The sequence below is a fragment of the Triturus cristatus genome, chromosome 4_2, assembly GCF_964204655.1.
Source record: "Triturus cristatus chromosome 4_2, aTriCri1.1, whole genome shotgun sequence".
Taxonomy (NCBI): Eukaryota; Metazoa; Chordata; class Amphibia; order Caudata; family Salamandridae; genus Triturus; species Triturus cristatus.
The window spans coordinates 228,646,596-228,674,562 of record NC_140586.1 but is presented as its reverse complement, the minus strand read 5'-3'; the positions used below and the strand labels follow the sequence as shown (position 1 = coordinate 228,674,562).

Here is a 27,967-nt window from a genome sequence, read left to right as displayed (position 1 = left end):
CAAAGTGCTATGGTGGCTGGCGTGGGACAAGAGAGGCCATACCTCCATAGCTTCCCCAGGGTCTTGCTGAGCTCGGCGTTGTGCAGGTGCGGGTACTGATCGGCCAGCTTGCGACGGGCCGCCTGGGCCCAAACCATGAAGGCATTCATGGGCCTCTTGACGTGGGGCTTGGACTTGCTGCTGCCGTTGACACGCACCGGCATGGGCACCAGCGTCCAGTCGTACCCACTCAGCACCTGGCTCACGGCCTCCCGAATGCAGATGGGGAACTTCTCGTCCTCCGTCTCCGAGTCCAGCTCCTTTTTCACCTTGCTCATGTCGCCGTCGCTGGGGCTGCCAGGTCGCAGGCCGTCGGAAGCTGTGGAGGCGCCTGGCGACAGACAATGCTCCTCTTCGGACCCCGTCGGGCTCATCTCCACTTCTGACAGGCTCTGATCATCCGCCATTTTGTCTTACTGCCTGTTCAATAGGGGTTTTTGTCTGGTCTTCAGTTTCTGGAAGTACTTCCTGTAGGAATAGGGAGAGAAGAATGCAGACTATGTTTAGATATGATATTGCATAAGCCTCGTGTCTTCTACAAATGTATGCATTGATTTTTTTTTTGCTTGCATGACCTATCCTAAAATGTAACCTCTTTTGTTGATTAATGAAGCATGGGTGCTGTCCCAGGTGGCTTGTTTCTTTTTTCTACCACCAAATCCGAGTAAATAATATAATTTTAAAACTATTGATTTGTCAGGGATAAAGAGAACAGACCTATCTTTCTGAAAAGCAAGGGGGTTACTGACTGTTTGCAGAAATGAAAAAATCAAGTTAAATTTAGTTCCCAATGGTTTTCTTGTAAGAGAGAACTTCACTACAGTTTTGCACAGATAAATCGTCTGTCTCACCTACAATGTAAGGGAGAAGGTGGACAGATGATAGTCTGAAAGCAGGAATTGGCTCTGAGTATACTGCGTAAGAAGGAAAAGAAGACGAAAGTCGGGTCGCAGTCTGTTTTTCCCGCAGAAAATAACCCCTCTCCTCTCCTATCCAGGGACCCTCTAAGGCTTTCACAGACCAGCCCCATTACCAGTTAGTGAAAGCCCAAGACTGGATGAGCGTTATGTAAAAGAACGCTCAGAATTAAAATCGAATTGTAGTATAGCTGAACTTCGAAGAAGAGGTGAAGATATGTCTGCTTGGGGGCTGTTTACCACAGACGTCTTATCTTGAGCCAACTAAGCATGAACTTGTTTACCTTGGCGGACTGTACCTTCTCAGGCCCGGGGAATTCCACCAACCTTTATAACACCCCTCAGAGTTGATGTACTGCCCATTTGAAGCCTTTGTGGATTTTGAGCCCATTTCCCTTCCTGTTCACCTCTAGCATGTACCTTTTCGACCTGCACATCCCAACTTGCCTCCAGAGGTGTGGTAACTGCGTAGGACAGTGGAACACCCCCTACCCCACGCTTTCTTTTACTGTCCCAACGGCTTTGTATGGTTTGTGTGTCCTTAGACTTTACATACTGCTTCTCCATCCGGCACCAATCACTTCAAGACCGAAGGAGACTCTGGGTCACATTATTACTCAGCATAAAAATGATCTAAAACCATAAGAACACGTACACAAACTACCTTACCATGTTCTTTTTCCTAATACCCGACAGGCTTCCGTAGCCTAGCTTGTCTCCTTGCTCGATGGTGCACGTTTTGCTTTAGCTCGGTACGTGTCTGATGGTCATGGAAACCTTTTTCACCAGGCAGTTTGGTACTCTTAATATCGTAGCCAAAATATAGAGGTTAAAAATATTGACAAATAAGTATATATTGATATTGTATAACTAATTTCACAATATATGTCCCTTTTTATTTTTTTATTTATGTATTTATTTATATATATATATATATATATATATATATATATATATATATATATATATATATATATTCACTGAAAAAACCATAGGTTTCAGACATGTTATAGTTAGGAATTAGCATTTTAAAAACCTTTGAAATTCACTGAAAAACCATAGGTTTCAGGGGTGTTATAGTTAGGAATTAGCATTTAAAAAACCTTAGAAATTCACTGAAAAAAACATAGGTTTCAGGTGTGTTATAGTTAGCTGGACATTTCACTCGTACAAAACCATAGAAATTCCCCCGCTATAGGTAGTTCAGCTAACTATAACTCACGCCCCCGCAATGTACTGCTGATGACGTCCCATATTACATCACTCATGACATGGTCAGTGACATTACTGATGACATCTCAAATGACATCACTGATGACATCATCCAGTGTCTGTGTGTTTCTGTATAGTTTAAATATGTTTATTATATATAGGGAAAGGCATATTGAAGAATGAGTGGGTGTATAAGTGTGTGAATGGATAATTTTGTTGGTGCGTGACTGACTAGAAGTGAGTGATTAAACTTATCTTACTGAATGCATGGGTTAGTGACTAAACTGTGTGAATGTCTGTATCCGTCTGTCTGTTGGTGTGTAAGCGGCTGCATGGGTTTGCATATAGCTACATGAGTGTCTATATGGGTTATAGATTGGTTGTCTGAGTATCTGTATGGGTGCCTGAGTGTTTGTGTGGGTGGGTGTGTGTGACTCTGTGCATAGATGTGTGAGTGGGTGATTCACTGGGTGCATGGTTTCAAGAGTGTATCTGTGATGGGCTGTATGGGTGGGTGAGTGTGTGTATGGTTGTGTTAGTGAGTGAATGTATATTTCATTGGTACATGTGTGAGTAGCTACATATGTGAAAGGCAGTATATATGTGTGTTGGAGTACATAAATGGCTATAAGTGAGAGTGTGTGATTGAGAGTGAGAGTGGCTCTATGGATGAGTGTGTGCTTGTATCATTGATTGTATAAGAGTAAGAATGTGCTAGTATTTGTATGAGTAATTGAGCTGGTGTGTGTATAACTGTATAGGTGAGTACATGGCAGTGTGATTCATTATTTGTATGACTGAGTAGGTGTGTGAGTACCTCTGTGGATGAGTGGTGGTGTGTGAGTGTCTATATAGGTGTATGAGTGCATATGATAGTCCTGTACTGAGTGACCATAAGTATGAGTGACTGTATGGGTGAGTGAGTGGATGGGTGTGTAGACCTAAGAATCAGTAAGTGGGTATGTAGTTATTGGTGTTGGAGTGTCTATGGTTTTTAGAATGGCAGTCTGTAATTTAGAGTGGGTGTATCAAAGCTTATATTAGGGTGTGAGAAGATGCATCAAATTATCACAGGGATGATGTCGTCAGTGATGTCATCAGTGATGTCACTGACCATGTCATGAGTGATGTAATATGTGACGTCATAAGCAGTGCATTGCGGGGGAGCGAGTAATAGTTAGCTGAACTACCTATAACAGGGGAATGTCTATGGTTTTGTACGAGTGAAATGTCCAGCTAACTATAACACCCCTGAAACCTATGGTTTATTCAGTGAATTTCTAAGGTTTTTTAAATGCTAATTCCTAACTATAACATGTCTGAAACCTATTGTTTTTTCAGTGAATTTCAAAGGTTTTTTAAATGCTAATTCTTAAGTATAACATGTCTGAGACTTATGGTTTTTTCAGTGAATTTCAAAGGTTTTTTAAATTATATTTTTTAAATGTATTTCTTGTTCTAATTTTTTTTTTATATTCTTTAATTACATTTTTATAACCTACTTATTTTTATATATTTTTTTAATTACACTACACCTATTTTAAAAAAATATATATATATATTTTTTATAATTTTATATTCTTTTAAATATACTTATATTATTATTTGTTTCTTTTTTTTTTTTTTGGAGTCGCGCACCCAACGCTTTAGAATCGTGCATCCGACGCGTAGAAGTCGTGCACCAAACGCGCTGGAGTCGCGCACCCTACAGGTTAGTAGTCGTGCATCCAGCGCGTGCACACCAGAGGGCCGCTGGATGCACGACTCCTAATTTTACCGTAAAAAAAAAAAATTGCCCCATCACTAATTTTTATTATCCCCGGGGACCCCATCCCCCGGGGCTTATAAAAAACGTTGGGGACCGTGGGTGGAGCCCCACTGTCCCAGAGGGCTTCCCGCGTCCTTCGGGAGCCGGCATTGCTTTTACACATAGGGAGCTGCTGACATGCAGCTCCCCGTGTGGAAAAGCAATATGGTTTGGATTTTGAAAGAGAGAGGAGGTTTCCCTGTTCTCTCTTTCAAAATCCAAACTAAGTTTGCTATGGGAGGGCGGGAGACTCCCGCCCTCTCATAGCAAACAGTGTCCTGGGGGTGGGCACCCCAGGACACTGCAGGAGCCGGCCCTGGGGGGTGGCGATCCCCAGGGCCCTTGAGGGCTCCAGGAGGGGGGCCACTCAGCCCCCACCCTCCATACATAAAGCACCGGGGGGTGGTGGTCCCTGGGCATGGGGGGCCATTGAGCCCCCCCCCACAAATTATACTGGGAGGGGCTTTTGAGCCCCTCCCAATTTATTTTGTAGCCCCCGGGGTGGTGGTGGTCCCCGGGGCTGGGGTGGGCCCTCTGGGTCCCCTTTAAATTTAATAATTTTGCCCCCTGAATTTGGCCCCCCCGGGGGCTAATTATAAAAAAACTGTTTTATTTTTTTATTTTTTACGGCAGGATCCGCGCACCCTGCGCGCACTTTCCTTTTAAAAAAAAAAATAATAATTTGGGAGGGCCCTAGGAGTCCTTCTGGGACCCCCTAAGCAGGTCTAGAGCGTCAGGGTAGAAATACTCTGCCCCCTTTATATGTTTTGCACACTTATTCCACAGACTTCTTCAGCCTCCCTTCTACCGAGGCACAAAATGGCTGCCAACAGTTCCTGGTTTAGAATGTTGACAACCACTTGAGAGCCAATTAGCATTCAGCGCGTGATCGGGAGGGTGCGGTCAGGGTGCGCAGATCCAGCGCGGCCATAGATAGATATGTACTTTTAACTGTAATTTTCTCAGGAACTACTGAACAGATTGACACTATTTAAGCAAAAGGCACGAGTCTGAACTGAGGACTACCTCTTTGCCAAATTTCGTGTAATTCGGTTCAGCAGTTCGGGCTTTAGCTGCGACTAAAGGTCGTATGGGAAATTGCATGGGGAAAACATGTTTTGGAACCCCCCTTTTTTCTCGGCCCCCGCTAAATGAATCATCCTGAGACTTTCAGGATAGGAGCGGACCGGAGCTGGCCAAAAGTTTGGAAAATTTTGCGAAGATTCGTCAATCGGCGCCAAAGTTATTGGGAATAGAATGTTGCAGATTTCCTATGGAAAATAGGTCCTAACTATAACTACCTACTGGCGACCGCCAGTAGGTAATATATAATATATATACATACACACGCAGATATACACACATATACATACACACACAGATATACACACATATATATGCCGACACACACACACATGTTCAGGGTACATAGACATGAAGTTCTGAATAATGAATTCATACTATGGTATAGGCACTTACCGGTAAATATTTTTGTCCTTGATATTTTGGGTACAGTATAACCATATTCCCTATTAGATATTCCCAACAGAAGCCATCTTTCTTGCATAATGTGCTGGGCTCCCACTTATGTTGCAGGTAATCAGGGTCACAGAATCGAAAGGCTGCTCCTCCCAGTTCTCATGTGTTTACCTGCACAAACTGTGCCTAAAGTGCTACGGGTCCATTAGTTGGTGTACTCTTGCTCCCTCTGTGATTCTCTTTTAGTTTCTTGTTGCTTAAGAACAGACATTTTGGAAAACACAGAGCTTAATTGCGCTGAAGCAAAGAATGGAGAGCTTTGAAAACTGCTTTTATCCACATAAAAACTTGTTCAGGTCTCGCCTGAGCCAGCGCATGTGCTGGTCTGGCGAGACTTTTAGTAAGTGGGCTTTAGAAATCCGAACACACGCTTTTGCTTGTGGCCTAAAGCTTGCGGTTATGCGTGCGGTGACGTGCACAGGCGCCATCTGGCTTTCCGCCATGGTTCATTAAGCGCTCGCGGCACCCTTACAGCACGCAATCACTTTCACTGTCGCGCGCACCACTCGCGTGCTTTTTTTTATTTCCTTTTTGCGCGCGTCTGGCTTTCCTCTCGGCCTTTAGCCGTCGCTCTCCCTCAGAGCCTCCTCTCCGCCTCCTTCCCTGCTGCTCTTTCACACCAGCCACCTCACGTGCTCTCCTCTCTGCCCTCCGTCGCAAGCTCACTCCTGTACCTTAATCTTCTTGCTGTCCCTCAGTCACCTCGTTTGCACCCTCCCACGTTGCTCTTCCACACCACCCACTCACCTCGCCAGCCCCCTCTTGTGCGTTGATCTCCGTTCTCTCCCCAAAGCCTCCTTGTTTGCCCCTTTCTTCTCTCGCCAGCCTCCGCGTGCGTCTTCCTCTGCCATCATGAGCTCTCCATCACCTGCCTCCTCCCGTGCCCTCTACCCCACCCTCTCGCTCGAGCTGCTTGAAATGCCTCCTCTCCTTCCCCATGCTCTGTCACAAGCCTTTGCCCCCCCGCAGTGTCCTCTCTACCAGCCACCTCCTTTCACCAGCACTCCCCCCTTCGCCTCGCTAGCCTCCTCCTATGCAACCCCCCGCTCTCACCATCCTCTCCCATGTCTTACTCTTTCCTCCCACTGCTCTCCCTCACTAGCTGCTCTTTTTCCATTTGCCTCATCCACTGGTGTTCTTCAGTAGCCTTTTCCCGGATCCCTCCATTGGCACCAACCCAGACTTCCCCGTATCTCCCCCTCCCCAGCCGTCAACTTTAACCTCCACCCCGCCTCTTGTGCACTCTCCCCTTTGTGGCTCCCCCTAGCAACTCTCCTGACCAGACCGTGTCAGTACCCATCTTTATCTCTCGCTCAAACCGCTGTCCCTCACAAACTTCGTTAGGACCTCCTGCCCTCCACCTGCTCTCTCATGTGCCCCCCTTCCCCTTGCCTCCGTCACGTTCCCTGTGGTAGAACCATCTATTTGCTAACTCCGCCCACCTCAACACGCCCTCACCTTCACGCCCCTTCACTCTATAACCAGGTGTTCATTTTCATCGTTTTACCAGTAGTCTCTCCCCTGGTCTCCTCCACCAGACCCTTGTGGCCCTATTTACCCCTAGCCTCTTTGACACCTGTCGTGCCCTCCTCCACTCCATTTCTTAACCCCCTCCTTTTTGGACACTCGCATTCAGGGGTGAATTCCGCCGAACATTTTATTTTCATTATTTCTCTTTTCTCTCCCTCCCATCTGTCCCCTTCACCAATTTAGCTCCCTCCTGATTTTTTTACAGGCACCTGTCTTTTGTTATCTCTGTCTCTTTGCTCCTCTCACTTTTCTTCTCTCCTTGATTTTTACCATTCCTCCCCTCTTTCAATAATGTCTCCATTGTCTCTTAACGCACTCCTCCTGACCCCTTACTGTCCCCACTTCCTTCATGTCCCGTTGTACCTTCCCCTCTCACTCCTCCACGTTTTGTACCATTCCCTCCTCAATCTTTGCCTTTATTTGCGTCTATCCTTGAATCTCCCCACCCACACTCTTTTGCCTCCTCACTCCGCTTCTCAGCTCTTTTCTATATCTCTGTACCCTCCTCTATACCCCCCTCTCTTCTTTAGCTCTCTGTGGCTCTCCCTCTACCACCCATTCTGTTACCACCTCCTCTGTGTTTATCCCACTTTATTTATTTCTCGCTCTCTAGCCTTCTTTGCCTGTGTGCCCTGCTCTTTACACCAACACCCTTTACGCCCCATCATGCTCCCCCTTCTTTTACAGCCTACACCTGTCCAGTTTCCTCTTGTCGCACTCCCTCCTTTGCTTGCATTCTCTTTCCTCCTTTCTCGCAAACCTTCTCCAGCAGTTTCACATCTGTATTCTCTCACTTCCACCTCTTTTCTCAGTTTGATTTCCCTTTACATCTTCAATTAATACCCCCATACGCCTTCCCCCTCACCCTCACTCCTCCTGCCCACTCATGTTAAAACAGTCTTTACTTCCACCCACAAATTCCTACCTCGGCCCTGCCTTTCCTCTCTTGACCCATCTCGGCTTCCCTACAACCCCTAAGGTCTCTCTCACCCCCACAGCCATAGATTATCCGCACTACCCGTTTATCCCTCACCCTGAAAATGTATTCTAACCCTCTTTCATATCTTCCCTCCCACACCCCCTTTTGCTGCCCTCCCGTACTCATTTGTCTCAGACACCAAATTCTTTGAGTCCTAGCTTGCCTCCACAGCCCTCAGTGGGTTCCCATCTCACTTCCACACCCCTCATGCGCTCCGTCCCTCGTGCATTCATGCCCTCCTTTTACTACCCGCCCCATCCTAACGTGATACTTCGCCTCCCTCATTCCTCGTCTCCTCCTTTACCACCTCACATTCCTTCCTTCACTCACCTTCACCCCCTTTACTCTTCATTCCTTGTTCCGCCAGCCATCGACCACACCTGCTTCTTGCCCTCTTTCTTCCCCATTTCTCTCTCACTGAGATCCACTCATCCCTTTTCCCCCCATCATACTAACAAACTCCACGCCCACTCATTCCTTCACCCATTCTGTGTCTTCGGTGTTGTACGTGTAGCACGTGCTCTGCGTTTACCTTGTATTGTGTACTTTACTCTGCGTACTCTCTTCTTCTGGTACTTGATTTATGTGGACAAGGATGTATCAGTTTGCTAATGTCCACATTTATGCAATAAATGTATCCCACAATTTACAGCGTGAGCTACACTTTTTTTCTCACGACTGTTGTCACACTTCGAGTGGTGTGAAGATAGTAAAATATTTAATCGTTTTGCAGACAAAGGAGTGGAAAGTAGGTGGAAAATGAGTAAAACCTGTTTAAAAGATAACATTTTTAACAAGCATTGGCATAGCCAATAGGTCTCGCCTTTGGGACCTTATGTGTTTAGTCATGCAATACTTGATGTTGTTGCACCAACGATATTGTGCTGGATAACTTCAGCACAATATCCTTGGTGCAACAACATCAACTGTTGCATGGCTAAACACTTATAAGGTACAAGGTTTAGCCACGCAAAAGGTGATGTTGTTGCACCAAGGATATTGCGCTGCAAAACGAAATATTTATTAAGGTCCCAAAAGCGAGACCTATTGGCTATGCCAATGCTTGTTTTATTTTTACATGTTGCTCAAGAAGTCCCCGCAGAACTGTGGAGGCTCTACACTGACGGGCCCTGAGGTGCTCAAGTGGTAGCGCCACAGCTGTCTTCAAGATGTTTTCGAGTCCCAGCATAACATAACACATGTATTTGTAAAGCGCACCTTCACCCAGATTGATATCTTGGCACTGAGTAACAGATGGTTACTCAACTCAATGGTACTCATTTTATCAACCTCCGAAGGATGAAAGGCTGAGTGGACACGCCGGGATTTGAACCTCTGACCATGAGGTCAAACACTTGCCCCCTAAAGTGGAGGCATTAGTCCACTAAGCCACAAGGCCTTGTCTGAGGCGCCCGCAGTGCCTGACACTGAGATGCTGCCAAGTGCCAGAGTTTCTTGCTAGCTGCTTATGAGACCCAATGCCAGGGCACATGTGAGGTTCTCCCCCATGATCGACAGTAGAACCCTCTTCTGTCAACAAAGCCTAGGGCCAGGGATCAGGGTCTGCTGACTGATGTGTTTACAAGGCCCAACTCCAGGGCAGTTCTGTGATGCCCACTTTGACTCACAGTAGGGCATGCATGAGGGGCATAAGACTTAGCTACTCGTGCTGCCTAATGCGATCAGGTGTTGAGAAACCTAAGCCCAACACCAGGGACTGTGTAAAGTAGAGGAGTTAGAGGAGAGGAGTTGGGGGAGTTAGATGAGAAGAGTTGGCCTAGAGGCTAGGGCAGTCGACCTCGAATCTGGGGAACCGGGTTCAAGTTTCGGCAATGAAGCTGAACATCCTGTGATTCTGGGCAAATCACTTAATCTCCCCGTGCCTAACAAAAACGAATGTGTGTCCCCATGTAATGCCACTTAGTGCTATGTAAAGCGCTCTGATACCTGATACAGGATCAAGTTTGCACTATATAAAACTCTGTTAAGAAAAAAAAACAAAAGGTGCTTCTGCTTCCTTAAAATGGAGTCTCTACCAAGTTGTCGAAGAGACCCAACACCCCGCTTTGCTACAAGGTGCCCACGTTTTGCCTTTCTGTTCGTGTCCCAGGACAGAACACCAGGACATTCTCTGTAGTTCTAAAGCATGGGTACTCGCAAGCATTTGCCCAATTGCCGCAAAGTACGGTCTGTGGTGTGACCGAGGGCCGCACTGATGCTGGCAGGGTGTTGGTAGGGGGTCTAGGTGGGTCAGGGATTGTGTAAAGAGGTCTAAACAAATGTTAAATAAATGGGCAAGCATTTATTTACAGGTCAATAATTGCTTGCTCGTTTATTTGATATTTCTTTCTGAATATTAGTGCTCAGCAACTAAACAGCAGGTCCTGCTGCTGTTCACCAGGGGAGCTGTATGTGAAGGTCAAGAGGGCCGCAAGTGGCCCCCAGGCCGTACTTTGAGTATCACTGTTCTAAAGCTTAACTACTAGACAGAAGAGAGGGGCTCCACAACCAAAGAGAAAGAGCGGCATATATGTAGTAAAACAATTCTCCCCTTGGGAAAACCAATCAGATATAAATAATTCTCCCCATGTCTCACTTTGGGAAAACCTATCAGACATAGATAAAACTATCAGCCAAGTGTCCAGAACACTCTTTCCGCGCCTCTCAACGTTTTTTCAATTCTAAGTAGATAACTTCTAAAGCTTAACAACAACACTGGATCTGGCACTGATTCCCATTAGGACTGACAAAGAAGTCACATATGTCACCAAGTACAGCAGTACTGGGTGCAAAGGCACAGATCGCTGGTACAAGAGACACATACAACTCCTCCTCTGTGGAGGCAGATTGTTAAAATGCTTGCACCTTCAGGTAGGATAAAGAGCACAAGGGAAGCAACCTGGTTCAGTCATTTCACCCTGTGCAGACTGCACACAATCGCTGGCAGCCCTGTGATGCCGCAGCCTTTCTTGCAATCCTAGGCAGATCTAGCTGCGGAACACTTGCTGCAGCAATTCTGATTGCCATCCTCGGCAGACAGAACCGAGGGACTCTTCGGGCCTCTGAATCTTTTCCTTTCAGTTCCCTAAGACAGTGGTTCTTAACCTTTTGACTTCTGTGGAACCCCATTTAATCCGTATTGGAGCCCGGGGACCCCCACTTAATCATTATTGGAATCCTGGGACCCCCATTGAGTCATATTGGGAGCCAGGGTCATCTGCCTAAGCATTTTCAATGATTTGAACTACAAAACAATGCAAAAAAAATACAGAAAGAAGCATTCATCAAACAAATGATTCATATTTTATTTAATTCACAAATGTATAAAAAAATAAAAATAATGGTAAGGTTAGAGCTTTTCTAAATTCAATTGAGGACACTCATCATTCATACTGTTTTCTGTTTGATTCTCATGCACTGCTCCCATTAATCAATCTGAGTTATACTAAGTTAATTTATAGCTTCCAAATTCAAATTCCTTAATACTTACAGAATGTTTTAAATGTGAACATTTTGCTTCTTTATTTATATGTACTTATTAATCTGTTAATATAATTTAATTTTCTAAGCAGTCACGGACCCCCTGATAGGCTTTGTGGACTCCCAGGGGGCTCCGGACCACAGGTTAAGATCCACCTCCCTAAGAGAAGTCTTTCAAGACCCCATTTCGGCCATGCCCGAGCCTCCATTGCGGGAGGTCGCAGAAAGGACAAGCTTCTAATACCTTCCAGTTTAAAGGGATCAGAATATCTATGGCACAGTTGCCCTACACACAACCTCAGCTAGCCGTATCAAGGATGTCGTGAGGGATACCTTGCTTCACAGTGGCCTGCCCCGGTGCCCATTTGTGATTGTAGGGTACTCCTACATGATGGTAGCAGGACCCACTGCCCAAATCCAGCCTTAATTCTGAAAAAACACTCATGATTGCTCCAGTTTTACTCAGGCTCTTGTTTAAGGTCTCTTTGACCCTCTGCCCATCCAGAGACAATGGTTTCAGACACCCGTGGGCCGGGGCAGCCCAAGGTATAGGCTCAGTTTTTGAGATTTGTGACTTTTCAGATGTTTTCTTAATGAAACACAAATTCAAGAACGTATTCACAAAAAGTCTCCTTCAGACTCCACTAACCCTCTATTTAGGTCGTCCACTAAGGCACATGTTTAAGTCTGGATCTGCCATTCATTGTGGAGGACTTTGTTATAGTGTCCAAGAATGATGACCAGCATACCAAGCATAAAGCTGGACATTAGCTGAGATCCTTGGTGATTATTGATTCACCACCTCCCGCAAGACATTGCAATCTTCAGAGAAGATCTGGGAATCCTCCTGGACTCAGGGCTCAAAATGGACCGCCAGATCAACTCCATCTCGTCCTCCTGCTTCCACACCCTCCGCCTCCTACGTAAGACCTTCAAATGGATCCCCCTCGAACACAGAAAGACTGTCACTCACGCCCTGGTCACCAGCAGGCTTGAATACGGCAATGCACTCTATGCTGGAATAAACAAAAACCTCACCCGCAAGCTACAGAACATCCAAAACACCGCCGCAAGACTGGTCCTCAACCTGCCAAGACACTGCCACATCTCCCAGCACCTGCGCACACTCCACTGGCTCCCCATCGAAGCTCCATCGAAGCTAGAGTCACCTTCAAGATGCTAACCCACGCTCACAAGGCCCTCCACGACACCGGACCAGCATACCTGAATAGCCAACTCAAATTCCACACACCCCAAAGGACCCCACGATCAGCTCAGCTCTCCTACGCTATGGTCCCCCGCACCAGAAAGACCAGATCGGGAGGCCGCTCCTTCTCCTTCCACGCGGCCAGTGCCTGGAACGACCTTCCGCTCCACCTCAGACAGATACCATTGCTCCCCATCTTCGCAAGAAACCTCAAAACCTGGCTCTTCGACAGACCCCCTCCTTGATGGACTGGAACCTGTGAACCCCCACCAACCCCTCCCTCCCCGCGCGCCTTGAGACCCTTACGGGTGAGTAGTCTCGCTCAACAATCACCTGATTTGATTTGATTTGAAGGAGGCAGAACAAGAGCCAGCTACAATTATGGGATATTTTTAAAACACCCACAACCTGGCAGGTGAGAAAGTCAGTGACCTGAAATAAAGGCATAAGAAAGCCACAATGCATCGGCCCCATTGCCAGAACAAGCGAAGCACAACTAACTTCTCATCCTCAAAATGCAGTGTCTACTGTCGCCTCAAGGCTTCGAGGCAGATGACCCCGGAACCACAGAATGCCTCTGGTGTTGGACTGTGGTTCAGATTCTAGTGCTCCTTCTGCCTATTCAAAGTCCTATTTGCTGGTAGAGATCCAGTTGCTACTGGAGTTTCGGGCTAAATAAAATGTTCTTTTAGCTGAGCTCAAAAAGCAGGTTGTATTCCTCAATACTGGTTTTACATAAGGGGATCAGGGTACATCCTCGGTGTTTACCTGCCTCCTCCTCAGCCTCCGCTCAGATGCCATCAGCTCGTCAGTCGGGGCTCTTGCTCTCACAGATATCAAAGATGTGTGTTGCCATATTTCCCACCTGGAAGCCCAATGGGAGGTACTTGGGGTTGGTGATTGGATAAGTTCACGAACTCGGCAGAGTCTCCCAGGCAGCCTGAGCCAGTGCCTTTAGTGTTGAACAGTGTTTTGATGGTGGTGGCTATATACATTAACTCCATCAGTGCAGACATCAGGGGCCTAAAACGACCCAATGAAGCCCTGCTAAAATAGTATTTGGCATTGGGAACTAAAAAATCACCTAGACTATGGAATGGCCCATAGGTACGAATGGTTTTGCATTTCCTAAATTGTGATTTGGTAATAGGAAATTGCAATCTAGGAAATCCAAACCAAATTAATAGTGCACATGCATTTTTTAATTTGGCACATGGTTACCATCGACTTCAAGTCGATTGTAATAGCATTTCCTAAATGCCCAATTCGCATTTAGGAAATTTTTAGTACATGTGCTTTAGGAATCCGCAAATGGGTAATCCCTATGTGCAATTGCTAAATCGCGGTCACAATTTGTGATTTCTACCTGTTAAAAATCGCAAATTGCAACTGATTTCGGTCTTTGGAACACATGAAAAGGCCATTTAGCATTTCTTAACTGGCCGAAATTGCGATTCGGCCGGTTAAGAAATGCTAAAAGACTTTGTATGTCTGGTCCCTAGCATGTCTTGCGGTGAGCCACTTGCACTTTCTGGTTATGTCCTTCACTGATTGGGCATGTGTTTGTACAGGCAGTTTCCTACACCAGTGCCTGCAGACTCCTTTAGCTCTGTAGAGCGCCCTTCCCTTCTCTGTCACTATGGAAAGAAAATATCTGGAGCTCAAACGCCGAGCCTAACGTCATCAAACAAACATCCTAAGATGCCTATTGGTGATTTTCCCAGAGGCAGGACTTGAGAGAGAACCGGTTTTCCCTCTATATTGGATGAACACTTTAATTTCATCCCAGGCTATTTCATGGAACTATCCCATTATTCACCAGAAAGATATGGAATCCATGGAACAGGGGCTGGAAGCCTCCCTTGGCCAACCGGAACGATGGTGGTGTTGTGTCCAGTCAGGCTTGTCTGAAATTTTACGAAGCTTGGGGCAAAACCCTATTGCAGGGCCCTCTGGCTGAATTTTCCATTTTTGACCGGTGCCATAAGCGCCTGTTTCTAAGTGATAAGAAATAAAGTACTCAAGAGGAAGAGAAAATGTGGCGTCCAGCATCTTTTAGTGGTAGAGCCACATAGGCTGCCTCACTATTATTGAAAAGGGAAAGTTCGCTTGCAATTAAGAGTCTATAAATAAATGTTGCTGGAAGAGAGCATGGCCTGGGGCCTAGTGTTCCCTCTACTCCCCATGTAACTGCTCTGCCTCCAGTGGTGAGAGGGTGTCCACCTGGAAGGGTCTCCAGGAGTCCTAATGGGACCTTGGTGTGACTGTTGTTCCCTTTGATGTTGTGTCCTCGTCCTCTGTCTAAATCACGGGGGCCATGGGAAATGCAGTTTCCATTAGATGTCCAGTTCCCCACTCAAAAAGCGGCAGGGCAAGTGTGCGTTCCTGAAGGGATTCTGGGTTTAATTATTTCCATTGGGCTATTAGTGGCAAACTGGACCCAAGCCAAGTTTGCACAGAATTCTGGAACTTGTGGTTTTCACATTTTGCTAGATACCCTGTTTGTCCTTGTACGATTGAATAAGACATTCCCGGGGGCCCAGATCAGGCGGCATCCACTCTTGGGTTCAGTGCTGGATCCCATTGTCACAAATTTGAATCCTAGCTGCTCCACTCAGTCCTTCATCCTTCCAAGATCGATAAAACGAGTACCATTGATATGGGTAACAATAAGCAACTGTTTTCTGTCAATAGCGCTAAGGGCCCTCCTAAGGGTGAATGTTGCACTGTACATATAGGCCTGTTATGTCTCGTGCCCACTCATATGTGTGACTGGCAAGGACTCCAGGTGGCTCTGGGCAGTAAGGTGGTGGACCTAGGTGCATGCTTTCCCCACTAATAAAACAAACCAGCATTGATAAAGCTAATAGCATTTGCTGTTGCAAGCTGGTACAATAGTTATTTATTGCATTTTAAAAATAAATATCATCACTTCTTATCAGGCGAGTGCACTTAGAACAGGTAATGTAACCAGTTTTAGTTTTAATACTCTTCACAAGGAAAGGTCACTCTTACAGATGCAAAGTAAAGCTATTGTTGGGTTTGAATTACTGTAATCTGAAGATATAGTTTAAACGCTAAGAATGACTTTAAAAAAAAAATGCAAAGAAAAGATCACTGTCAAAGTAACGTATTGACACACCAGCCTTGGCACTAAAGTGCACCTCTTTTTAGGGTGGTGTAAACCTGTGATCAGACTGACCCAAACGTGGTGGGTGGAAGCAAACTGTGAATGACATTTGAACAGACCAATGGAAAAAGAGTGCAAAAAGAACATTTGATGGACAGAATGCAGAACAATGGCATACATTCACCCCAGTGTAGAGATCTGGGCCTAAATCCATCGTGTTTTTTGCTTACCATGCCATTCCAGTTTGGACCCAACCATATGCAAATCAGTCTTGACCCTGCGCCCATTGGGAACAGTCCAGCCCGAACTGCCAGGCCAGGTCCTCCCTGGACTGGAAACAAGCATCCTAGGACCGGTTGGCAGGGTATGCCCAGACATGGGTCCCTTGCTCACTTTGCAACTGGATTCAAGCTAGCCTAGCTGATGAGGGCTTTTAGCCTGAAACCGGTCCCAGGATGCTTGTTTCAGGTCCAGCTAAGACATGGCTTGGCAGTTCAGGCTGGACTGTTCCCACGAGGCACAGGGTCAAGACTGATTTGCATATAGCGGTATCTGAACTGGGGTGGCGAAGTGAGCTAATGAACGATGATAGATTAAACCCAGGTCTGTGACTGGGGGCGAGTGTCTGAAAAGTTTCAGCGCTCCGTCCATCATCTCCTTGTGTTTGCTTTGTTCGCCCTAAGTTGGTAGGGTATGCCCAGACTTGGGTCCCTTGCTCACTTTGCCACTGGATTCTAGCTAGCCTGGCTGAGCCTGAAAGCGGTCCAAAAAAAAAAAACCGGTCCCATGATGCTTGTTTCCGGTCCAGCGAAGACATGGCTTGGCAGTTCGGGCTGCACTGTACCCATGAGCCACAGGGTCAAGACTGATTTGCATATAGCTGTGTTTGACCTGGGGTGGCGATGATGGATTCCACCTAGATCTGTGACTGGGGGTGAGTGTCTGAAAAGTTCAGCGCTCCGTCCATCATCTCCTTGTTTTTGCTTTCTTTGCCCTAAGTTGGCAGGGTATGCCCAGACGTGGGTCCCTTGCTCACTTTGCCACTGGATTCAAGATAGCTTGGCTGATGAGGGTTATGAACCCAAAACCGGTCCCAGGATGCTTGTTTCCGGTCCAGCTAAGACATGGCTTGGCAGTTCGGGCTGCACTTTTCCCATGAGGCACAGGGTCAAGACTGATTTGCATATAGCTGTGTTTGAACTGGGGTGGCGATGATGGATTCCACCTAAATCTGTGACTGGGGGTGAGTGTCAAAGTTTCAGTGCTCCGTCCATCATCTCCTTGTGTTTGCAATGGAAGAAGAGAGCTGACCGATAGCACCTCTGTGCATTTCTTCTTTTTTTTTTTTTATTTCTTTTACATATGGCTGGTGAAGTAGGATGCAACCAGTCTACAGGCCGAGCCAGAAAAGTACTTGTTATCTTTCCCTTGTATCTGTGTTTTCAGTACATTTCCAGGAGTTATAAATCACGTAAAGTCGATTTCAGCCTAATTTTAAGTCGGTGTCACTGCTGGACATTTAAAAGTTCACACTCCAGCCTCGAATAAAGTTTTTTAAGAGAGCTTCAGCCCCTTCTGTGGAGGAAGCACCCCATGGGCCCTAATCCCTGAAAGAGCTGAACCCCGTTGTCGCAGGAGGGGACATTTCACTAGGAAGTACCCATGGTTTCTGTTGTCTTCCTGGTGGCAGATATATACATGGGAGAGAGTAGTTGATTCCTGCCACAGCGAGGGCTATCCATTTCCAACTGCATCCGAGACCGCTGAGCTGCCCTCTCACCAAAATATTTCTTCTCTAGGATTCAGTCTCACCCGCTGTGGCAGTCACTGTCTCTCTTGTTGTAACATCCAACGTTCACCTGCCACAACAGCCCCCGCCTATCCCATAGGACAGTCACCATCATATCAGCTGTGACAGTCACCAAATCACCCATTGTGACAGTCCTGTCACTCTCAGTCGCTGCCAACACCTCACCCACTCTGACAGTTGCCATCATCCCATCGGTGACAGTCTCCATCTGACTCGCTGTAAAAGCACCTCATCTACTGTGACAGTCACCACGTCACAAGCAGCGACAGTTGCCATCTGACCCGGTGTGACAGTCACTGTCTCATCCACTACGACAGTCACACTCACTCCCTGTGACAGTCACCGCCTCGCCCACTACAGCAGTCACTCTCACCCCGACAGTCACCCTCTCACTCCCTGTGACAGTCACCGTCTCACCCACTACGACAGCTACACTCCCACCCTGTGACAGTCACCGTCTCACGCACTACAGCAGTCACACTCACTCCGACAGTCACACTCTCACTCCCTGTGACAGTCACCGTCTCACCCACCACGACAGTCACCGTCTCGCCCACTACAGCACTCACACTCTCACACCCTGTGACAGTCACCGTCTCACCCACTACGACAGCCACACTCACTCCCTGTGACAGTCACCGTCTCACGCACTACAGCAGTCACACTCACTCCGACAGTCACACTCTCACTCCCTGTGACAGTCACCGTCTCACCCACTACAACAGTCACACTCACGTCCTGTGACAGTCACCGTCTCACCCTCTACGACAGTCACACTCACTCCCTGTGACAGTCACCGTCTCACCCACTACAACAGTCACACTCTCACTCCCTGTGACAGTCACCGTCTCACCCACCACGACAGTCACCGTCTCGCCCACTACAGCACTCACACTCTCACACCCTGTGACAGTCACCGTCTCACCCACTACGACAGCCACACTCACTCCCTGTGACAGTCACCGTCTCACCCTCTACGACAGTCACACTCACTCCCTGTGACAGTCACCGTCTCACCCACTACGACAGCCACACTCACTCCCTGTGACAGTCACCGTCTCACCCTCTACGACAGTCACACTCACTCCCTGTGACAGTCACCGTCTCACCCACTACAACAGTCACACTCACGTCCTGTAACAGTCACCGTCTCACCCACCACAGCAGTCACTCTCACTCCGACAGCCACACTCACTCCCTGTGACAGTCACCGTCTCACCCACTACAACAGTCACACTCTCACTCCCTGTGACAGTCACCGTCTCTCCCACTGCGACAGTCACACTCCCTTCCTGTGACAGTCACCGTCTCACCCACTACAACAGTCACTCTCACTCCGACAGTCACGCTCTCACTCCCTGTGACAGTTGCGGCCCAACCAGTCAGTTGCCATCTCACATTCTGTAACATTTTCCGCCTCACCCACTGTGATATTCATTCCCACCTGAAGTAACATATTCTTTCTTTGGGGAGGCAAGAGTGAACGGCATCTACAGACCCCCCCCCCCCCCCCCCCCACCTTCTTAACTGTACTGAGTAAGCGTACGTTAGGGACAACAGACAACCATTGCTCTCATGAGTCCATTCTGCTGACGTGTACTGTCCAGATAATTCCCACCAGATCACCCACTAGTTTCAGTTTAAGGCGCTGGGCCCTCACCCACCCACCGGTGGCATGCTTCACCCTGGGGCCCTCCTTAGTCAGGTGGCATTGTTGCACCAGGAGTGGGCTCGGTCGTGCTGTGGGCGCTCTCATGCATGTCTCAGATGTTTCGTGTATGAGGAAAGACTCCGGCACTGTTTCGGGGGGTCATTAAAGGGCGGGCAACAGACGACATATGGATAACGCTAAAATGCCCTCGTGCAAACCCTACTGGCTTTACAACAGTTGCTGGTTGGCAGATTACCTGTAATAACATGCTTCATCTCACACTATCTTTTTCACCCGAAGTAGTATTCGCTCTCACCCATGGTAACATTCACCACCTCACCCACCCCACCATCACTCCTGCCCGCCTGAGACATTCTTGTTACCCGTGTTTTTGTGCCTGTTACGGTCTCGGGTTAAGTCCTGTGCGGGCTTGAAATAATCGGATAGGAAACGGATATAAATTCCTTCGTATCCTTTCAAGGCAAAGGCCAAGGGCGGTGAGCTTTCAGGGCGGGCTCGTGCCTCTGAACCAGCCGTGTTAACCCGCTGAGCTATCTTAGCGAGGTGTGACCTGCCGGTTACACACACATCCATTTGGCAGGTGCGTTTGCGTGCTGTGCGGGGCCTGTAGGGTGCACGCACGCAAGAGCTTTTTTTTAGTCGAATGCGAACAGGCGATCTGCGTGTTACATCCAGATGTATGTGCGATGCCGGTGTGGCCTTCTTGGTGCCTCCGCCGGCTGCCCGCAGGTTGCTAACGCCCCTCTGCAGCGTTTACAGTAACCCCTTAAGCTGCCTCACGGGGAATGAAGCCTTTAATCTCCCTGTTGCGTTGAACACAGATTTGTTCACCCTGATCTGCTGTGCTTGGAGGGCGCAGTCCGTCGTTTGTAGCATCGCTGTTTCGTGTGCAGTAACCCTTAAACTGTCTCGCGAGGAGTCCGTGAAGCCTCGGGCCGCATTTTGCACAGAGGTACCTGTGCAGCAGGTACAATAACGGTTACCCGTCAGATGGCTGGTGTGGGGTGCAGCCCGTGGTCTGCTCAGATCTACGCAGCGGCTCCAGTAACCCTGGGTGCAAGCTGTCTCATGGGGAGTGGAGTGTGTGATCACGTTACACATACACACTGATCTCTGCACCAGGTACGGTAACCCTGTGAGCTGTCTCATGGGGAGTCCATTATCTGCGTGTTACATACATCTCTGCAGCCGGCGCAACAACCTCGTACGCTATCTCATGGGCTGTGGAGTTCATGACCTGCATGTCAGGCACAGATCTCTGCAGCAGGTACAGCAGCCCCGTCAGCTGTCTCGTGTGGTGTGGAGTTCATGACCTGCATATCACGCACAACAGATCCCTACAGCAGGTACAGTGACCCCGTCAGCTCTCTCCTGAGGTGTGGAGTTCGTGACCTGCATGTCACGCACAGATCCCTGCCTACAGCAGGTACAGTCACCCCGCAAGCTGTCTCGCAGATAGTAGAACCCGTGGTTTGAATGCTCCTCACACTCTGCAGGTACCGGGGTGGAGCCGGTCGCACATCTCTTCCGCGGATACAGGGATGCCCTAGCTGCCAGACTTGGGGAGGGGGGTGGGTGCAGACCGTGCCCACAGGGCACAGCAGCAGCGCCCACCTCTGCTGTGTCCTCGGCTCTCCTTCCTGCCGTTGGGGCAGGTTCATCGCCCGGAGTGGTTGGCAGAGCCCACCTCCGCGCCCCCTCAGACTCAGGAAAGCCGCGCTTCCTCTTCCCACCTTTCCCACTCCCCCGCCCTCTCGGATGGAACAATGAGGGGTCTATCCCGGGCCGCAGCGGCCTCCGGTCCTCGGTTGTATCCGCTCAGCGCGCGCTAGACGTGCATGGATGGATCTGCTCCTACACCTGTAATGCCGCGTCCAGGCCCGTCTGTTTACTCTGTAAATAGTTTCTCTTTCTTTCGTGTAACACCCGTCTTCAAACATCACTTACACGAGTTTACAGTAATGTGAAGTTACACCCTGGATCGCGTGCCAGCCTTTGTGTTTTACTAGTAGATAGCTCAGGGGGTTAACGTGCTGACGGCCGATCTACCTGTGATATGCAGTTGGCACGCTAGAGCCCCTTAGGGCCGACTCATCCTTTCATGTTTCTGTGGTCAATAAAATGAGGAGCACGTTAGTAGCAGCTCAGTTTAAGCGCATATGTAAAGCGAATGAGGCTGTGTCCTTGGTATTGTATTTACGCTTAAAGCGTAGACAGTTTTTCTGCATTTAGTTCAATATACACTGCTATAGCCCCTATCTCGCATTTAGTTATCATTATTCCAGTTCTCGGAGTTATTGTTAGTGTGGATTACATTTCTGCTTTAATCCTTGAGTGTTGTATTGTATTATCTTATACGCATGGCGTTGTTTGTTGGTGAGTTTAGCACACGGATTCCGTAGGTCCGCATTTGCTACTGTTTTGGGTCTTTCGTGTTTTTTTTTTAGAATCGGATTGAAGACTTCTTGCAGTGAAGTTGGACGTGCGACTGTTTCTTGTGCATTGTGTCAGAGACTCGACGCTTCCTCAGGAGTGAGTTCTGTTGTTTGCAGCGATTGAAGGAAATGGTAAAAAAACGAATGTCAGATAGGAAGATGGGTGTGTGGACTTTAAAGAGAGAGGGGAAAGTGAAGGAATCAAATAGTGAAAGAAAGATGCTGACGAAGGACGGTGTGTGATAAGGGAGGGCAAGACATAACATGGAGAAGAAAGGAAACAGTGTGGGTAGAAGGGAAAAAAAGTGAGAGAAAGAAAAAGATAAGAGAAATGGACGACACAGAGCGAATGGAGTTTACAATGAGGAGCTGAGAGAATAAATGACATTTAAAGGGAAATATTAAAATAAGGAAAGAGAACGAAGTAAACAGAGCAATAATTAAAAAGTGAGAGATAGGAGAATGAAAAACTGTGAAAAGAAATGGAAAGGAAGGAAGCAGTAACACAGGGCGAAATAATAAAGAAAGGCCACAGTGGAGGGAAGAAAGAAAAAGAATGAAGCATTGAGAAAAGGAAACTGTGGAGAACAGGGAGAGAAGAAGTAAGCTTTGAAGGGGGAGAAGAACTGTGAAAGTTAGACAACGAGGCGAGTGACCTCTGAAAGCAGAAAGGACGTTTGAGATTTGGAGAAAGGGAACAGATAAAAAGAAGTGAGGGAAGGAAATGTGGGAAAAAAACTAGAAAATGGGAGGAAGCCGTGAAAGGAAGAGAAAAAAGGAATAAAACATTGAGTCGGTAAAATAAGGAATGAAATAGTAACGGGAGGGGAGAGAAGAGGAAGCAGTGGAGGGAGGAGCGCGAAAGAAGGAAGCAGTGATGCGAGGATCGAACGGAAGAAAAAAGAGAAGTCAGTGAAACAAGAAAATAAATATACTAGGGAGGAAGCAGTGAAGCGAGGAAGGAAAGAAGAAAACATAAAATTTGGCAAGACGAGGGAGTTCAATGGTGGGAGAAAAGATAAAACTGAGACGATGAGAGATAATAGAGTGAGCTTCGAAGGCGGGAGGACATATGAGATTAAAGACAGAGACTAGAGAAAAGGAAACAATGTAAGGGTGAAAGAAAGATGGAAACCGCAAACAAGTGAAAGAGGTATGAAGGCAAGAGACCATGAGAAAAGGGGGCACCAAGGAAAGAGTGAAAGGAGCAGGTACATAGAAGCGGTGAAAGGAGGCGGGACCAGTCCGAGAAGGAGGGAGGTGATGAAACATTGAAATAAGAAATTGAAATAGTGAAGGAGGAGGAGAGAAGAACGGTGGAATGCGACCGAGGGGGAAAAGGACAGATGCAGAAGAAAAGGAGCGAAAAGGAAACTCAAATAAAAAGAGAAGAAAGGAGTGAGTGAGTGAGAGAAGGAAAGGAACGAGAGAAAGAACATCTGCTGGAGACGGGAAGAAACTCAGAATCAAGGTATGAATCAATGAAAGAATGGATTGGTAAAAGGAAGCATGAGCAATAAGGAATGCATCGGTAAAAGGAATGAGTGTGAGAAGGAAGGCATTGGTGAGAGGAGAGGACTGAATGGGTAAAATAAGGAATGAGCTTGAAGGTACAAATCGGCGAGAGAGCGAGAACGGATCATTGGAAGAAGGAATGTCTCGGTATAGGAATGAGTGAGAGACTGAAGGAATTTGTCAGGGGAAAGGAATCCGTGAGAACGGAGAAATTTATGAAAGGAATTAGCGAGAGGAGTACACAAGTAGAAGGAGGAAGGAGCGAGAGGAATAATACATGAGCAATAGACGGAACGTGTGAGAAGAGGAAGGAATCAGTGAAATGAAAAAGACATCCGTGATAAGAGGAAGGAATCAGAAAAAGAAGGAATGAGCGAGAGGAAGATGGAATCAATAACAGAGGGATCCATGCTAGAAGGAATGAATCTGTAAAAGAAGTAATGAGTTAGAGGAGGAAGGAGTCCGTAAAAGAAGGAAAGAGTGAGACAGTGAAGGAGTGTGTGTGAGAGGAGGGTTCGGCTCACGGTACAGTTGAGCCCAGGTAGTGTTTTGCGCTGAATTAGCCCCTGATAGAAGTAAAGCCCCGTCTTGAGCCGTGAACCCGCTAATTCCTGGCTGAACGGGCCTCAGTCGCCGACGCGCCCTCCCCGTCCTGCTGCATCCGCCTGCGTGCCGCGTCTTTTACCTATTTTAGATAAACTTAAAAAGACCTTCGAGCAGCAACACCTGTGCGCGGATCACTGTGATTATAGCACCGGGTAAACCGGGTTTGTCGAAAGAAGCGACTGATGACATCTTTTAAGCAGGGCCATTGGAATTATGCGGCAGGAGAAGGCCAAATTATGCGCAGTGACGTAAAACAAGTTGAGCCCCCCCCCCCCCCCCCTCCAGAATCAATCAGGAGCTCTCCGGCCAAGGTACAGTGCTGAGCCCCCACCTCAACCGTGGGGGCCTTATATTACGCCACTGATTATGGGGCAAGAAATGGCAAATTATGTGGTATAATGCAGCACATTTTGACATTTTATTAGTTCATTATTTCGTCATTTTTAAACTTGTTAACTCTGGTTGCTCCTCATTAATATCCATTCATCACCCAAATATAGCAATAAGCAACAGAAAACGGACCAGTCAAATTTTGAAAGGGCCTTCCACCACCTGTTGCACCCTTAGTGTTGTTGGAACCGTTTAAACTCGAAACAAAAATATTTTTGTTAAAATCTGCAGATAATGCTGCAAAAAATGGTTTATGTGGCAAATGCGGCAAATCATGCCAAAATCACGCGACCGCACAATCGGATAATTCCAGTAGCCTTGCTTTTAGCCCACATGTATCATTAGGGCAAGTTCAGCGGACTTTGGGACACATAATTCCCCAGAAATATTCTAGGACTCGTGCTGGCAACAAAAACATAACAGATATATTTAAGGAATACTCCGTATATTATAGAATACTAATTATAATGGTAATACCACATGAACAGGGGAACAGTAATGGAATTAGTAATACGAATAATGACAATAATAAATCAGTACACACCACAGTTCTGCGATACACTAATGGCGGCACGGCGCTGTACACATCTCAACATATAACACAATTGTAACTTTGATAGTAACAGTGACAACAGGAATAACGCGGTCACTCACAATATTCACATGAATAGTTCTAATACTGTTTGTAGTGATGCGGTGCATACATTCAATAACCAGTTTAGGCCGAGCCGTGGTGATATGTTCTGAGCAAGGGAGTTATTTGGAGGAGGGGGGGCGGGGGCAGGAGACAACCTGAGAGGAGAGAGGCAAGATAACGGACAGAGCCCGACTGTTGCGCCCAATAATAACACGGAACTTGAAAAACAGGTTTGTGGGAAAGGAGGAAAAGTAGAAGGGAAAAGAAAATGCAAGGGGGAGATGAAAAAAGTAACAAAGGGGAAGGAAGCAAGGAGAGCGAAAGAGTACATGTAGGAGGGAAGGGAAAAAAACCTCGAGGACTTTGGATAAAAGGTGAACGACAGAGACGGAAGGAGGTGAGGAAATGCACAGGTAGGGAAGGAAACGGCGAAAGGCGGAGTCAACCTAGGGAGGTGAGAAAAGAGAACGAGGCGACAAGACAACGAGTGAGAGAATAATCTAGAAATAAGGAAACAACCCAAGCATGAGAGAAGGAAGGGGGTTGAGTAGAGTGGGGAGAAGGGCAATAAGGACGGGTGAAAGGTCAGCGAGAAAGCGAGGGGGGGTTAAGAGATTAATGAAGGGCGCGGAGAACAGAGGGTGGTGGAAGGAAGTTTTCAGAGAAAAAGAAATTGAGGAATGAAAGAAGGTGAGAGAAAGGAGACCTTCGTAGAAGGAGAGAATACGGGAAAGAGGAGCTCAATGGAATTCGAGGAGATGAGGGTAGATTGGGGAGGTACAACTGTGGAAACGACGAGGAAGAATGAGGGAAAGGGGGATGAGAATGTGAATGAAAGCAGAGTTGAGTGATGGAAGTGAATCAGAACCAGTTACGGAACCAATAGCAAAATTGAATCGATGCAGTTAAGCTTATAGTGCTGGGGTGGGGGCGGGGTGTCTAGTGCCTTGATGCCCGGAAATGGGCTTGAACTATTTACAACTGAAACAGACAGCTTGATATAATCGAAAGGAGAGGCAAGGGACACAGGAAAGGAAGCGCCGGAAGAAAAGAGCGGAGGGCTTAATGCTGAAAAAGAAAAAAAAAGGGGATGAACAAAAACAAGAGCTCACGGAAGGAAACGAGTTAGAAAACAGAACTAGGAGAAACAAATCAAGGTGAGGCGGGGTGACCGAAGGACTGTAGGGAACCGAGCCTGCATCAAAGAACTGAAGGGCAGGGTGAGGTGTTGAGGCAACAGAAGTTGAAGGACCTCCAATGCCAAGGGTCTGTTAGCTGGGTTCAGTGGCACGGGAAAAGGGTCTGTTAGCTGGGTTCAGTGGCACGGGGAAAGGGTCTGTTAGCTGGGTTCAGTGGCACGGGGAAAGGGTCTGTTAGCTGGGTTCAGGGCGTACCTGCAGATCCCGGCGGCTAGTGCTGGCACTCGGGCGCCTCCTGGCTGGAAGGTGTCGGACAGCCCTCGGTCTGGCAGGGGGAGGGGGCTCCTACGCCAGCAGCCGATAGAAGGCTCTGGTGTTGGCACAGGGTACCCTCCGGTCTTGGCACTCGTCAGGTCGCTCTGGCGTTGGCACGGGGTCCACTCCTTTATTGGCAGTCGTGAGATATCGCTGGTGTTGGCACAGGGACCCCTTGTGTTGGCCCTCCTCAGATAATGCTGGTGTTTTGCACTGGGGCCTCTCCGCTCAGTTCTCTTCCGAGGTCTCCGTCATTGGTCCATGGAAACCGCCAGTTCTCTTTAGGCAGCGATCAACGGAGGGTTGGCACAGTGGCCCCAGTTTTCTTTGATGTGGCACTGGGTCGTTTTTTGTCAGATGTCGCTCGGTGGTTCTGATGGGGTTGGCAGACAGTTAACCTGTCTAAATCAGATAATCCTTGCGTTGGCACAGGGCCCGTGGGTGGGTTTCTGGGATTTACCCAGGGTGGCACAGCGCCCCTTTAGCTAGGCCTGGCTCGGTTAGCCCCCAGCAGCCTCATAGACTCTTCCTGTGGTTGGGCACTGGTGTTGGACCTCTGACGTCCCTTTCCCAAGTGCCAGACTTTAACCAGCTTCCCTGCTAAACCCTCTCCGCCTGGCTCCCCCCGCTGCCATTGGCTGGTTCCGGAGCTCGTGGGCGGAGCAAGGGACCCTCACGGGCTGCGCGCTGGGAGGGGCTGAGAGGAGTGGCGAGTCTTGGAACTATCTGTCCTATGCGTTGAATTATGGCTGTGAAGTTTTAAAGGTCACCTACAAGTAGATGCTCCGTCGATGCGCCTCGTCTCTGCGCACGCGCGGCTCGAGCTGTGCACCCCATTCCTAACGTGCAAGACGCCTGCTATTCCAGTGCCCCGGCCCATGCACTGCTGTCCCACTGCACCACAGTCTTAACTTGCAACCCCAGCTGTTCCAGCATTGAGGTCCACACAAAGCTCTGCAAACCAAACTCTACTCTGCCAATGCACCTCAGTTCTGACTCACATCTCCCCTTCTATTCCAAACTGAATCCCAGGCGCTCAGTGACGCATCACAAAATGGGTCCCTCCCGCGTACTGGGATGAGGGGCTACCAGGTCTCTCATACCTCACAGATGTGCATTGGTCTTGGGCTGAATTGGGACCCCCTGAAGTATTGGGGGCCCCATGAAGAGTCCCCACCACCCCGGGGCGCAGGTACCTGATTTACGCCCTTGCATGTGCTACTCCACCGACGCACCTCTGCTGTCACCTAAGCACCGCTGCTATTGCAGAAACGCCCCCACACCGTTCGGTCAACGCACCTCATGTCTTACCTGCAGGAGCCCCCTGTTGTTTCCGGAATGGAACCGGCCACGGATCTGCAGCGCCGCTCGTGCGTCTCAGCCCTGACCCGCAGCGCGCACCGCTCGTCTCAGCCCTGACCCGCAGCGCGCACCGCTCGTCTCAGCCCTGACCCGCAGCGCGCACCGCTAGTCTCAGCCTGACCCGCAGCGCGCACCGCTAGTCTCAGCCTGACCCGCAGCGCGCACCGCTCGTCTCAGCCTTGACCCGCAGCGCGAACCGCTCTTCTCAGCCCTGACCCGCAGCGCGCACCTCTCTCCCTGTACTAG

General features: G+C 48.1%; 1 protein-coding gene across 1 annotated transcript in view; it reads right to left on the bottom strand.

Moving 5' to 3' along the window:
- The window catches only part of SOX10 (SRY-box transcription factor 10), a 40,506-nt gene extending 13,571 nt beyond the window's left edge, over positions 1–26,935 (bottom strand). The window contains exons 1-2 of the mRNA XM_085601321.1: positions 26,300–26,935; positions 43–507 (exon numbers count right to left, since the gene is read on the bottom strand). Coding sequence (XP_085457447.1) covers positions 43–446 — 404 coding nt within the window. The 5' untranslated portion in view covers positions 447–507; positions 26,300–26,935. The remainder of the gene's footprint in view (positions 1–42; positions 508–26,299) is intronic.
- Between the last annotated feature and the right edge of the window lie 1,032 nt (positions 26,936–27,967).